The sequence below is a fragment of the Callospermophilus lateralis genome, chromosome 3 (genome assembly GCF_048772815.1).
Source record: "Callospermophilus lateralis isolate mCalLat2 chromosome 3, mCalLat2.hap1, whole genome shotgun sequence".
Lineage (NCBI taxonomy): Eukaryota > Metazoa > Chordata > Mammalia > Rodentia > Sciuridae > Callospermophilus > Callospermophilus lateralis.
Window position 1 is genome coordinate 175,264,655 of NC_135307.1, and position 14,454 is coordinate 175,279,108.

General features: G+C 52.4%; 1 protein-coding gene across 1 annotated transcript; it reads right to left on the minus strand.

Annotated features, from left to right (window-relative positions):
- Window positions 1-1,336: 1,336 nt before the first annotated feature.
- Window positions 1,337-11,641, minus strand: E2f1 (E2F transcription factor 1). The gene is made up of 7 exons (XM_076849054.1): window positions 11,308-11,641; window positions 6,076-6,166; window positions 5,531-5,750; window positions 3,612-3,764; window positions 3,006-3,120; window positions 2,689-2,911; window positions 1,337-2,576 (listed from the first exon to the last, which is right to left on the minus strand). The coding sequence occupies exons 1-7, from the start codon at window positions 11,566-11,568 to the stop codon at window positions 2,329-2,331; spliced, it is 1,311 nt and encodes a 436-aa protein (XP_076705169.1). The 5' UTR covers window positions 11,569-11,641; the 3' UTR covers window positions 1,337-2,328.
- Window positions 11,642-14,454: the final 2,813 nt, after the last annotated feature.

A 14,454-nucleotide genomic window follows, 5' to 3' on the forward strand; every position in this document is an offset into this window, starting at 1 on the left:
CTGGGGGCTCCCGCCCATTGGCGCCGGCGCGAGCGCGGCCCCGCCCCCGCCCCGCCCCCGCCGCGCGCCCCGGACTGGCCTCCGCTGGCCACGCCGGGCCTCGGTTTCCCGGTCTGGAGCCCAGGCTGCGCACTGAACGGCTACAGCCTGGACCCTCCCCGCGGGTGCGCCACCGAGGAGTGAGGAACCACCCAAGGGGTAATTTCCACTCGGGACGCGCCGAGCAGATCCAGCCAGCGCGGGAGTGCACCGCAGGAGCAGAACGGGAGGGCTGCGCGAACACAGGACGCAAGGCCCAGAGGGTCAGCGGCCAACTGAAGAAGCGAAACCCACAGGGTCGTCTTCTCCCGGAGCCTGTAGGCTTGTCTGCCTAATGGGGGTAAAAGTGGACGCCCCCGTAGGATTATCGTGGTGATGCATTGAATGTAAAGGGGTTAAATTGGGCCAGCTCAGAGACCGCCCACTCAACGGTCTGTTACACAGGTCCATGCTGCTGTCACTCCCCTTTCCCGGGTCTCAAGTGTCCTGACCCCACACTGTCTGCACTTTCAGAGTCCTCAGCCTTCTTTCGCCCCAAACGGTCTCTGTACAGCTGCCAGAGGGAGCTTTAAATATGAAACAGGACATGTCCCTCCTTAGACTGCTTGGTGACTCTTTGAACCCTGAATAAAACCCTAAAATGAATGTCTCTCCTCCCTCAGGACTCCAGCCTCATTAGGTCAGCTCCTCTGACCTGCGCCACTGGGCCCCAGGGCCTCTTTGCCCGTACTTTTTTTCTCTGCTTGGTGTGTTCCTCTTCCTTCCTCCAGTTAACCCCTATTGACTCAGTTTTCAGCCTAAGCACCACCTCTTCCAGAAAGCTCTCCCCTAATTTTTCCACAAATTCCCATCAAAACATCCTTGAGAGGAGGGAACCCACTCACCCCAAGACTGGAAAGTACCTGACACAGATACAAATGCAGTCCATTGTATTTGTTGCACGTTTACTAATGCCTAGAAACTTCTGGAAGGAACATACCAAAAATATCAGTGACCCCTGGGGCTGAAAGGAGAGAAACTCACCTATTACTTCGGCACTTTGGCAGCATGTGTGACTTTCTACAACAATATTTACTGGATCAGTTTTTAAGTTAGGAAAAAAAACTTTGTTAGGAAGCCTTCCTTTCTTAGGGTTATGAAACTCAAATGGAATGAAATCCATCTGAGGGACAGAGAGGAGAGGAGAATGGGCATTTTCCCTAAAAACCCTGGTCTCTCCCACTCCCAGACTTACATCAAGTAGAGACCTAAAACCCAGCCCAAACATCATCAAAATGTTTATTAAAACCAAAGCAGGAGGAAACAGCTGTTAGGAAACAAATCAAAGTGCAGATTGGAGGGTGGGGCAGAGCAATAAGTGGGAGGGGGGCACTTCAAACACCACAGGAGGGGCCCCTCAGTCTAGGCTGGGGAGCCCTTCACCCACCCCTCCTGCCCACCCTGTCAATGAAGGTCCCCACTCACCTCTCCCATCTCATATCCATGGGGAGGTCATCTGGGGCTCTGAAGTGACCCCTGGAAAGGGACCACCCCTCCATCCACCCATAGCTGTCAGTCAGTCTGTCTCCCTTCTGCCTTTCCCCAATAAATAAATCGCTCAGGCCTCAGCTCCCTCGGGATGGGGCAAAAGAACCACTTGGGGACCCCTGTCTTTGCTCAGGGGTACAGGGAATTAGGGTATCAACCCCACATCCCTCCCAGTCTTGTTTCCCAGGCTTGCCGAAGAGACCTAGATAAATAAATAACGCTCCATTAAAGCTTCGATCAGAAAACCTTAAGACAGAAGTGCTCTTGCATACCCAGCCAGCCAAGGCCTCCCTGCCTGGCCAGGTCAGCACACAGGATTCTGGGGGCAGGCGGCCAACCCTGGGCCTTCAAGGGCCCCTGGAGCAAGGAGACCGAAAGTGCAGTTAGAGCCCCCCATGCACACACATGGACTCATGCACACACGTGGACACACTGGGGCGTGTCTGCAGTGCACGCACAGATGTGTTCACCTTCATTCCCCGGTACATGCACACACACATACTCACACACCACTCACCCCAGTTACACACACGTGGGGTGCTGGGTGCATGCACATACACACCACAAACAGAATCCTTCCCTTCCTGGCTTGCTCAACCTCCTGGTGGCAGCCAGACCCCAGAGCTAGAAGCTGCTGAGATAGGAGAGAGGGTATAAATTATACTTTTCCAAAAGGGCTGGAAGGATGGCCTAGGGCAGGGGGCTCCAGGGCTGCAGAGACAGGGAGGGGCATCTCAGGAGACCCTGGCCCCCTAGGACCTGTCAGAAATCCAGGGGGGTCAGATCCCCAAAGTCACAGTCGAAGAGGTCTCTGATGCCCTCACCCTCCTCAAGGCCAAAGTGGTAGTCGAGGGCCTCGTGGGGTGGGGAGAGGCTGATGAACTCCTCAGGTAGGAGCCCGGAGAAGTCTTCCCGCACATGCTCCAGGAGTGAGTCAGCAGCCACCAGCGGGGACAGGCGGTCCTCGTCCATGGGGGCCCGCAAGCCACCCATCCTTGACAACAGTGGCTCTGGGGAGACGGGGGAGCATCACAGGCCAGGGATGGCCCAGCAGAGAGGACAGAGGGGGCTGCCATGCCTGCTCACCCATCTAGGGGAGCCCCCCCACTCACCCTTACCCACCTTGCTCCAGGCTGAGCAGGGACTGGCTGGGATCCATAGCAGGGGACGAAGGCAGAGGTGATGGTGGTGGCACTGTGGTGACGGGGTCAGCTGTCCTGTCCTCCTCTCCAGAAGCTGCCTCCTGGGATGGAGTCTTTGCTGGGCTGATCCCGCCCACACTCTCTTCAGGGCACAGGAAAACATCAATGGGGCCTTGTTTGCTCTTGAGGGAGATCTGAAAGGTCTGGGTAGAGGCAGCAGGCAGAATTACCTGAGGCCCAGGTGACCACTATCCCAGCCCAGCTTGTCCTCGTTGGGCCTGAAGTCCCTGGTCTTACCTCTGAAGAGTCCACGGCTTGGAGTTGGGTCTCAGGAGGAGCCTTGATCACCATGACCATCTGCTCTGCAGGGTCTGCAATGCTACGAAGGTCCTGGCACGTCACATAGGCCAGGGTTGGTGGAGTCAAGGAGTATATGATCTTTGGCCTCTGGAGGCCACTCACAGTGACAGCCCCCAAGACAGGGTCCATACTTGCCTTTTCACTCATCTTCCTGATCCACCATAAGGTTTGGCACATAATTGGTGTTCAACACTTCATTCCCCTGGACGTCAATGGCCACATCAGTACAGTGGGACTATCTACCCATCTCATTCAAAGCTAATAATGATGGCTGACTGTGATAATTCCACATAAAAAGCTTAACACGATGCCAGGCCTGGTGTTGAAAGTATATTGGCCTGGGATCTTGGTGTCAATTGATGGCTATGGCCAAAAATATATGTATATTTTTTGAGGTCCTAGGAATTAAACCCTAGGCTTTGATCAAGCACTCAGTGCCAGAGCCTTCTCCTGAATCTGAGATCCAGGGCCTCTCCACCCACTTGGGTGAGTAACCCCACCTATCACACCTGTCCTCCAAGTCCCCAGCCAATCTAAGGATATCGCTGGCTGTCAGAGTCCTCGGAGAGCAGCCGCAGCTGTGTGGTGCAGATGTGCATCAGGTGGTCCAGCTGCTGCTCGCTCTCCTGCAGTTGCTGGAGGTCCTGGGTCAGCCCTTCAAGCCGCCCACCGATCCCCACTGTGGCATGGCTGCCTCTGTGAAGAGGTGTTCAGGGGGGTTAGCAGCTCCCAGCCCCTCTGCCCATCAGCCCTGGCCCTTGGGACAGAGTCTGCTGTGGCCACTGATCTCAGATTATTTTTTTTTTTCTTTTAATTTTTTTTTTTTTAAGTTGTAGATGGACACAGTATCTTTATTTATTTTTTTTTATGTGGTGCTGAGGATAGAACCCAGTGCCTCACATGTGCAAGGCAAGTGCTCTACCACTGAATCACAGCCCCAGCCCCTGATCTCAGATTCTGACAGGATTTCGCCTCTCTGGCTCCAGCTCCTCAGCTGGGTTCCAAATCAGACTGGCCTGACTGCCAAACACCTACATGTCTCTACCAGGAGGCTGAGTAAATAAACGATGGCAGAGATACGCCCTGGAAAATGACCCAGCTGTATAAAAGGACGAGAATGAATTAGATGTACACATGAAATTATTTCCAAGACATGTTGTCAAGTGAAAAGAAAAACAAAGTGATGCAGAATAGGATGATCTACCCCAAACTGAAAAGACCAATGTGTCAAAGACAGGGTAGTAGGGTTGCCTGGGGAGAGGCGAGAAGGGAAAAATAAAGAATTAACAGGATAGCCAGGCATGGTGGCGTAAACCTCTAGTTCCAGCTACCTGGAGACAGGAGGCAGGAGGATCACAAGTTTGAGGCCAGCCTAGAGACATAGATGTTATTAAAAAACAAAAACAAAAAATGGGGGGGGGGGAACATATCTAAAACATCTATACATCTGTGTCAAACAAATCTCATCAATGGCAGCAGAAGCCAGAATGGGGACTACCTGGTAGTATGAGATGAGCAATGACCAGGGAGGGGCACAAGGAAACCTCCTGGGTGTTGAGTTTTTTTAAAATCTTGATCTTGGTGGTTACTCAGATGAACAAATATGTACAGCTACAGTAAGCTGGGTAAGTTTGAAATCTGTTGTCGGGAGCCATTCTCACACGTGACTGGGTGACTCCCGGTTAGGGTCTGAGGTGCTCTGGCTGTGTGGGAGCTTTCCCGGCCCTCTCCTGTTGAGAGAACCTGTCCGTGTGGGGGTGTAACTGACCACTGACCCCGGAGGCCCAATCACTGACCCTGACCTTGGAGTGCGGCCCCCCTTCAACCTTCATTGGATGGAATTCTCCCCTGAATTTCTTGCTCCCCAATAAAAGGCTACTCCCTGGTGTGCTCTCTCTCTCTCTCTCTCTCTCTCTCCTGTTAGCCCTGAGTAATCCTTGCTGCCCTGCCAGGCGGTTAGAGGAAGGAACCAGAGAGGGGAGCCGTCTCGGACCTGGTCATAGAAAAAGGTAACTGAGTCTGTGTGTTTATTTCGATCTCACTAGCTAACTTTTATGCCAAGAGGGTTACTCAGATGAACAAATATGTACAGCTACAGTAAGCTGGATAAGTTTGAAATCTGTGTCTGTTACCAGGTGTGATGACACTCACCTATAATCCCAGTGACTCGGGGGAAGGATTGCAAGTTCAAGGCCAGCCTCAGCAACTTAGCAAGACCCTGACTCAATAAAAAGGACTGGGAATGCAGCTCAGTGGTAAAGTGGTCTTGGGTTCAATCCCCAGTACAAAAAAAGATTTGTGTACTTCTCAGCATCTAACAGCCCAGGGAAACCACATCTGCAGCTTCAGTGCCCCAACTATAAGACGGGAATGCAGAAGTCAGTGGGTATTGCCAGCAGCATGGGCAGGTATTTGTGCCTGCCCAGAGCCTCTGCCTGCCCTCCTGATTGCCTGGTACCTACAGCCACTGGATGTGGTTCTTGGACTTCTTGGCAATGAGCTGGATGCCCTCCAGGACATTGGTGATGTCGTAGATGCGCCGTTTCTGCACCTTCAGCACCTCAGCTGCCCAGTTCAGATCAACAACGCCATCAGCTGAGCGGCTCAACAGCTCCAGGAAACGTTTGGTGGTCAGATTCAGGGACGTCTCATAGCGTGACTTCTCCCCCGGGGATTTTGCACCTGGTCGGAGAGACTGTTCAAGCAAGGTGGAACAGCAGTACTGGGGGGCAGGTGGCTCCTCCCCTTGGTAGGGCCAATCAGGGAGGCCCTGTGACTTCTGCCTGCCAACCACAGCATTTCTCTTCTGGCTGGGGAACTCCCCACCCCGGGTGCCCAGGGAAGTCATGCCAGGCGGCCACTCCAGCTGCCTGCCAGGCCCCCAGATGCCTGACTTAAGCTCAGACCTCACCAGTTAGATTTTTTAGTCTGCAAGCATGTTTATCCACGTATAACCCTAACCTGGGCCTGGTCAGAGGGGCCTACCCAGGCTGAGTTCCACCAGTACCTTTTCCTGGGTGGCGGCCTCTACCCCGAACAGGCCCACTGCTCTCAGCCAGGTACTGATGGTCAGTTTCCAGGTCCAGCCTCCGCTTCACCTATGGCAGAAACAATGGGAGGATGCCCAGTAACCAGGAGTGAGGCTACAAGACTTGGGTAAAGGCATGGTGGCCCTGGGATGCCTGTCCCCTGCCTCTGTTTCTCTACCAGAATGCCTAAGTGTGTGAGTGAGGGGGACATATTGTAGGGGACACAACATGAGCATTATAATCCTACCACACAGGACCCTCAAGTGGAAGGCAGAAGACCTGGGTTAACCACCACCTATAATCCCAGCAATTTAGGAGGCTGAGGCAGGAGGAATTCAAGTTCAAGGCCAGTCTCATCAACTTAGGGAGGCCCTAGGCAACATAGTGAGACCCTGTCTCAAAAAATAAAAGGGCTGGGTATATGGCTCAGTGTTTAAATGCCCCTGGGTTCAATCCCTGGCACCAAAATAAATAAATAAATGTATCTGAAAAATATTTTTTAATGTGGTATTGGTGATCAAACCCAGGGCTTCATGCACACTACAACCCCTAAATCTCCAGATTTTTGTTACTTCTTTCAAAAGATTAAGGCTAATTCTCTTCTCCTTAAATGTGGGCCAGACCTGGCACTTGTTCTGAATGAACAGAATGTTGCAGCAGAGATGGTGTAATGCTTCTACGACTGGGTCACAGAGCCACTGGAGCTTCCTCCTTGTCCTCTATATTAGATCACCCACTCTGGTGGAAGCCAGGTACTACATCACATGAACACTCAAGAAGCCCTAATGATGGACCCCAGTCACATGGAACTGAGACTTCCTAACAGTAATGTAGACAAGCTTCGAAGCAAATCCTACAAGCTAAGACTTGTGGGGGGGCTGAGGTTGTGGCTCAATGGTAGAGCACTTGTCTAGCACGTATGAGGCACTGGGTTCAAGTCTCAGCATCACATAAAGAAAATAAAGGTATTATGTTCACGTATAACTAGAGAGAGAATTTTTTTTTAATATTTATTTTTTAGTTCTTGGCGGACACAACATCTTTGTTTGTATGTGGTGCTGAGGATCGAACCTGGGCCGCACACATGCCAGGCGAGTGCGCTACCACTTGAGCCACATCCCCAGCGCTGTTCATGTATAACTAAAAATTAAAAAAAAAAAAAAAAAAAAGACTTCTGACTGCAACTGGGGCCAGCATTTTGGCTGTAACCCCAGAAAAGCCCTGAGCCAGAAGTGTTCAACTAAGTCTCCCCTGAATCCCTAACCCACAGAAATTACAGATTTCTTTTTTTTTTTTTTTTTTTAAAGTTCTGAGGCTTGAACCTAGAACACCTCTACCATTGAGCTACATTCCCAGATCTTTTTGAGACAGGGTCTTGCTAAGTTGACCTTGTGGTCCTCCTGCTTCAATCTCCAGCATCACGGGGAGTGCCGTGCCAGACTAAATGCTTGTTTTAAACCACTGAGTACACATGTCCCTTAAGCAGTCACTTCCTCTGTGGTTTTCAAGAAATCTACTAATCTGTAACATGGCAGCAGCTGGTGCTCACCAACTGTCTGCATTCGTTAGTTTACTCCATCCCATGGAACAACAATACAATAATGACCCCATTTTGCAGAGAAGGCTACTGAAGCCCAAGATCATATAGCCAGGATTCCTACCCAGGACGGTCTGAGAAGAAAACAAGATGCTGACCTCTACACTGTCTAGCTTAGTCATGCTCGCGAGCCTGGAGATTATTCTGGAGGTCCTACAGGCAACTCAAGTGCCCTGAACAAAACCTGACGTACCATCCATTCCACCAGCCACTCTCACCACATCTAGCTGCCAAGAACTCATCACCACAGCCATTATCACCTCCCACTGGACCGTTGGGTCTCCCTCCATCTGTCCCCTCTACAACAGTCTCCCTACAAGTCTCATCATGTTTTAGCCCCTACTTAAGACTTTCCTCTGGCATTGCTTCTCCATGTGAACTTCTGCTGAGGTGTCTTCTCACAAATCTGTGCTTCCAAGCCCTAGACCACACTGGCCCCTTCCCTTCCCTCCTTGCACCTGCTACTCTCACTTGAGCAGGAACTTTTCCCATCTCTTAATAGAGATACTACCTCTTTCCGTCTGAACTGCCTCAAACCCAACCTTTTTCCATGCTGTCTCTCATTACAAACTTCTGCATGGTGTCCATCTCACTCTCAGAGTATCCAGTGTCTGCCATGGGACCTAGGCACCAAACGTTTGCCAAATGAATCTCTTCATATGCTGTGGTACATGGTGCTCCCTCTTGCACGCACTCACTTCTCTTCTGGCCTCTATTCTGGGGACACCCACCAGTAAGGAGTGGGGCCAAGATTTGTACCCCAACAGGCTGATACAAAGCCCAGTCTAGAAGTGAGGCCCCCACAAGTCAGACAGAAATATACTCCCTTGGGCTGGGGACATAGCTCAGTTGGTAGAGGGCTTGCCTTGTATGCACAAGGCCCTGGGTTCGACCCCCAACAGCACAAAAAAAAAAAAAAAAAAGGACCAAAGAAATATACTCCCTTCTTCAGATCAGCAGCTGGGCCTGAACCCTAGCATGTTCCTGCCACAGCCATCACTTTCTCCCTGGTAACCTGGTCCCTGCCCTCTCCCAAGACAGGTCACAGCCATACCCTAAAATGAGGGCCCAAGCAGATGCCCATTTTTGGCACTGCTCTCTACATAAACCTTGGCACAGGGGACCTAAAAGCCAGAAGTGGAGACATTCACTGGGAAAAAAAAAAAAAAAGACTCTCATACCCATCCATGGGGGCGGGGGGTGAACGACCACAAACACTTATTTAGTCCCTAGTGGTGTATGCTTGTTATCCCAGCAATTCAGGAGGCTGAGGCTGAAGAATTCCAAGTCTGAGGCTGGCATCAGCAACATAATATGACCCTGTCTGAAAATAATCAACGGACTGAGGACTTAGCTTAGTAGTAAAGCACTCCTGGATTCAACCCTCAGTTAAAAATAAAATAAAAAGTGAATGTAACTCAGAGGTAGAGCACTCTGGGCTCAAGCCGTGATACCAAAACCAACAAAACGGTCAGAGGAATTGGTGGAGGTCAAAAGCTGCCCCTGTGTTTCTGGCTTTGAGCTCAAGGATGGTGCTAGCCCCTCCACTGCCCACATAGAGAAATGCCTACTGGCCCTAAGAGGGCAAAGGATCCTTCCTGGCCTCTACGCCTAGCACATCAGAGGCACTTACTAACTCACCAACTGCTGGCTTTTTTTTTTTTTTGCAGTGGTGGGAATTGAATGAATGGGATGCTTAGAAGAGGGCATTTCTCTTCATCACAGTCCACTCCTCTGAGTCTGCAGCTCAGCTTCCTGAGGACAACACCCACAAGTTGTTGGTCTCTGCAGCCCTAGGACTGCCACAAGCTAGTACCCGCAGGGACAAGTCCCTGGAGTATATAGTAGACAAGCCAGCTAACCCCCTCTATACAACCTGCCCTTCTAGTCCTTCATTAGGAGGAAGGGGTCCTAAGAACTTCTTCTTCTTTTTTTTTTTTTTTAAAGGAAAGTTTTATTTAATTAATTAATTTATTTATTTTTTGAGAGAGAGTGTTTTTATTAATTTTTTTAGTTTTTTTTCTGCGGACACATCTTTGTTTGTATGTGGTGCTGAGGATCGAACCTGGGCCACATGAATGCCAGGTGAGCGCGCTACCGCTTGAGCCACATCCCCAGCCCCTAAGAACAACTTATGGTTTCTTCAACTTCTATCAGCATCTCCAGAAGGTCAACACTCAGGAAATATGGCCTGGTCCCACCACTTGCTGGCTTAATTACTAGAGATGTTTCCACCATCCCTAGGTCTCAGCTTCCCCATCTACAAAAAGGGAAGGTTGCTGACAGGGTTAAATGAGTTAATTGGGTAAAATGTTTGGCACAGAGCCTGGCACACAAAACATCCTCAAAACAATGGTAGCTGCTATTGTTATTATTATTAGCATCTTGGTGATTCCGGAAGGAAAGCAGCACTGGGCACTGGGCCAAGGGGGTTGGGGGCCTTCCCAGGATGCCTTAGGAACCAGCTGCCACCCACACTCCCATCAGCAGTTGAGAAGAGGCTCCCTCCTTGTCCTCACCCCTTCCACTTTCTCCAGGCCCCCTGCTGAGACCCCCATCCTGCCTAGCCAACCTCTGACTGCCTGCCCCTGCCCCACCTTCAGTCACAGGCCATGCCAGTAAAACTGGTCTCCACACCCTGCCCTGCACAGGTTCAAGCTTCAGGCCTCTGCTCCCTTTTCCCTCTGTAATTCAGCTGCCTCTTCTAGAACCCCCAGTCTAAACTGGTCTTGAGCTTCCAGCTGCTGGGAGGTCAGGAAGGACTTTATCCAGGGATCTCCCTGGGACATTCTCTCCTGGCACTAGGGGCCTCCTCTCCAGCTCCCAGAGGCCCAGCCCACCCAGTCTTACTACAGAGGCTCAGGGGTTTGCCTGATTAATGAGGTTCCATGGTAACCAGGGGCTGGGAGGGTGGCAGATGGAAGGACAGGCTGAGGGAGGGGATCAGCAGCTGGCCCAGTGCCCCGCCCCTGCAGAGAAGGCCTCCCAGTCAGGAGGCCTATCCCCAGAGGCCTGGAGGCACAGGCCTGCACCTGGCAGTCCTGCATTTAGGCAGAAAGGGGCTCTTAATGGTTCCCCAACGGTCAAGCTCCAGGGCCTTCCCCAGTCTCCGCCGCCGCCTCCCCCACCCCACAACTGTGCCCACTACCCAGCCACAGATTCTGGTCGAAGCCAACAGGTATCATTTCAAATCCCAGCCCCACCATCTGCAGCTGTCTGACAAGTCACTTCCCCCTCCGAGCCTCAGTCTCTCCATCTGTCAGATGGGCACAGTGACATCAAGCTCACAGTTTAGCTGGCTTCAAGTCTACCAAAGGCCTGGCATATGGTAAGCACCAGCTGAATACATGTGGGCCATTACTGTCACTGATCGACGATTGAGTGGCTCCAGTGAGGACGCTGAGGCCCAAAGCACAGAGAAGCAAACAGGGACTGGCCCGAGGTCACCCCGCACCCCGGGGCGGGGCCCAGAGGCCCAACCCAGGCTCTGCACCGCCCAGCCAGACTCCACGGTCCCCCCCTCCCCCGCCGCCTCGGGGTCAAACACCGCGCCAGGCCGGGTCTGCGCGGGGGTACGGTGGCGCACAGGGCCTGGCGACCCTAGGGTCCGTACCGGCGGGCGGCCAAGAGCCGGACGCGGCGCGCTGGGTGTGGGCCGGGGCGCCTGCGGCGTGGCGAAGAGCAGCAGGTCGGGGTCGCGGGGGCCGGCGGCGGGCGCCGTGGGGCCAGCTGGAGCCGGCGGGGCGCTGGCGTCCTGCGCCGTGGAAATGATGACGATCTGCGAGGAGTCGAGCAGTCGCAGCGCGCCGGCCCCGAGCAGGGCCTCCAGCGCCGGCGCGCATGGGCCGCCTGCGGGGGCCCCAGCCACGGCCATGGTGCTCACGGCCCGCGCGGCCTGGGTGTCAGGCGGCGGCGGCGGCGCGGGCCCATGGCGGCTGGCCCCGGCGAGGGCTCGATCCCGCTCCGCCCCCGGCCGCCGCTGCCTGCAAAGTCCCGGCCACTTTTACGCGCCAAATCCTTTTTGCCGCGAAAGAGCCACGAGCCGCAGAGCGCCGTCACCATTGGTTATCCGTACTCTGACGGAGGCGGCGGCGGTGCCTCCTATTGGCTGCAGCGCGCCAGACCGGCTGTGAAGGGCGGGACCGGGCGGCGGCGCGGGGCGGGGCGGCCAATCGCGGGGCGGGGCGCGCGCAGGCTTTGTCGGGGCGGTGCCAGGCGCGTTCTTTCTCCCCGCCCCCAGGTCCGACGGCCTCTGCTGGAGGTGTGGGGACACTGACCCCACCTCCGCCCCTACACACCCTGCCTGATGATACGGGTGTAGTGAAGGCTTAGCTCAAAGTTTTGCACATCTCCCCGTCAGCAGACCCCACGTGACCCCCAAACCCTCCACCTGAAGCCCCCACACCCTCATCTCAGACCTCAGCTCAGAACTCCAGAAACGGACCCCTCCTCTTTTCTGGATGCTCAGGCCCACCTCCCACCTCCAAAGCCGCCGCCACCTGCGCCATCCTCAGCTTGACCCACCTACACCGCTTACTCAAAACCTTTTCCTGGCCCAGCCCTTTTGCCCAGTGCCCAAGCCCAGTTTTAGCTGCAGTCCCTTCAATAGCAACATACCCCCAGCGCCAGGGCACTGGCGCACCTCAGCTTGAGCTCGTTCACTCACTCCTCTCCGAATGCGCAAGAGACGTTTTGAGAACCTACTTAGTTCAGAAATCCTTAGTTCAGACCTTGACTTAGGGCCTTACGGAGCTCACAGTCTAGTGAAAAGGGAAGAAGGGGAAGAGAAAACGTGTTCACGGTATCATGAAGAGTCAACCATTAAAAGGTAAATCCATGTTCCAAGCTGGGTGGCCCAAGCCTGTCATCCCAGCGGCTCTGGAGGCTGAGGCCGGAGCATCGCAAGTTCGAGGCCAGCCTCATCAATTTAGAGAGTTCCCGAGCAATTTAGCGAGACCCTCTCTTAAAAAATAAAAAGGGTTGGGAATGTAGTTCAGTGGTAAACCCCTCCCTGGGTTTAATCCCCAGTACCAAAAAAAATAAACTCCATGTTAGACCTCACAAAGGGAGAAGGTAAGGATGCTGAGCGTGAAAATGCATTTAATCCTGAGGCCCTGGGACAGTTCCATCAGCATTTCTCATTGCTCAGGTCAGCCGATCCGACCAATATTGTCCTCTCTGGGCTAGGCCATGTGCCAGCACTGAGGACAGATGTGAAACACTACCAGTGAAGTCTACAGACTTGCCTGCCCTCTGGTGTGTGACCCGTGTGACCCACAAGGGGTAAAAAAAGAAGCTAGGATACAAACAAGAATCAAATCCTCAGGCCCAGCGTCAGCGCCACTTCCCCCCCGGGAGCCTTCCGGAATCAGGGTCCCTCGTTTTCTCCATTGCCCAGGCTATGTCCGTCCCAACACTGACCACACCCTGCATTCCTCCGCTTGCCTTCCTTGCCAGTCTGGGGGCTCCAGCGAGGCCTCCTCCCACTGGCCTGGCCTCCAGTTGGTGCTGAAAAAGATTATGAGAGAAATGGAGCCCAACGTTGTGAGGAAGGACACAAAAAGGAGGCCACGGTTCGCCAGGTTCGCCATGGTCCTTAGGGACCTGGCTTCAGAATCACCTGGGCACTTGTTAACTTCAGATCTACTTCAGCCCTGACAATTTAGAATTTCTAGGAGCCCAAAAATTTGCATTTTAATAAGCAACCCCCAACCCCATACTGGGTGAGGTTTTTGTTTGTTGTTGGCAGTACTTGTATTTTGAACTAGGGCCATCCGCTCTTCCCCTGAGTTACATCCCCAGCCCTTTTAATTTTATATATATATATTTTTTCATATTTATTTTTTAATCTTATTTATTTTTATGCAATGCTGAGGATCAAACCCAGTGCCTCACACATGTTAGGCAAGCACTTCAACACTGAGCTATTGCCCCAGCCCTTATTTTATATTTTTGAGATAGGGTCTCTGTACATTGCCCAGACTGACTTTGAATTTTATGTGTGTGTGTGTGTGTGTGTGTGTGTGTGTGTGAGAGAGAGAGAGAGAGAGAGAGAGAGAGAGAGACTGAGGATTGAGCCCAGAGCCTCGCACATGCTAAGCAAGCCCTCTGCTACTGAACAGGCTGATCTTGATTTTTTAATCCTCCTGCCTCAGCCTCCCCAGTATCTAGGATTACAGGTGTATGCTACCATACCCAACTTACCAGGTGATTTTTATGTATACTTACCTTTGAGAACAAATTGATACACAACCGATGTGTCTCTCAAGTTCCTAAAGATGCTTCTCAGCCTATTTCCTCCTCTGTAAAATGGGTATATTATTGACCTTGTCCTGCCCCTTCTAGGACTGCTATGAGGATGAAAAGCACAAGGGATTTGAAAATCTTTTATTGTCTATGAAGTGGTTTCAAAAAGCAGCAGGAGTTTTTTTCCCCCCTCTGATGAGCAGTTTATAAAATTAGTCCAATATAAATCCTAGGCTATATAAACCCATATGGTGGCACATGCCCCAATCCCAGCAATTTGGGAGGCTGAGGCAGGAAGATTACAAATTCAAGGCCAGCTTCAGTAACTTAGTGAAACTCTTTCTCAAAATAAATAAAAAGGGCTGAGGATATAGCTCAGGGATAGAGTGCTCTTGGATTCAACCCTTAGTACTGCAAAAATCCTAGAATGTATCAGAACTACAAAGGCCCACAGGGACCACATAAGCTTCTTGCTGTACAGATGGGAAAATGAGGTCCATTCCGGGAAGGGGAA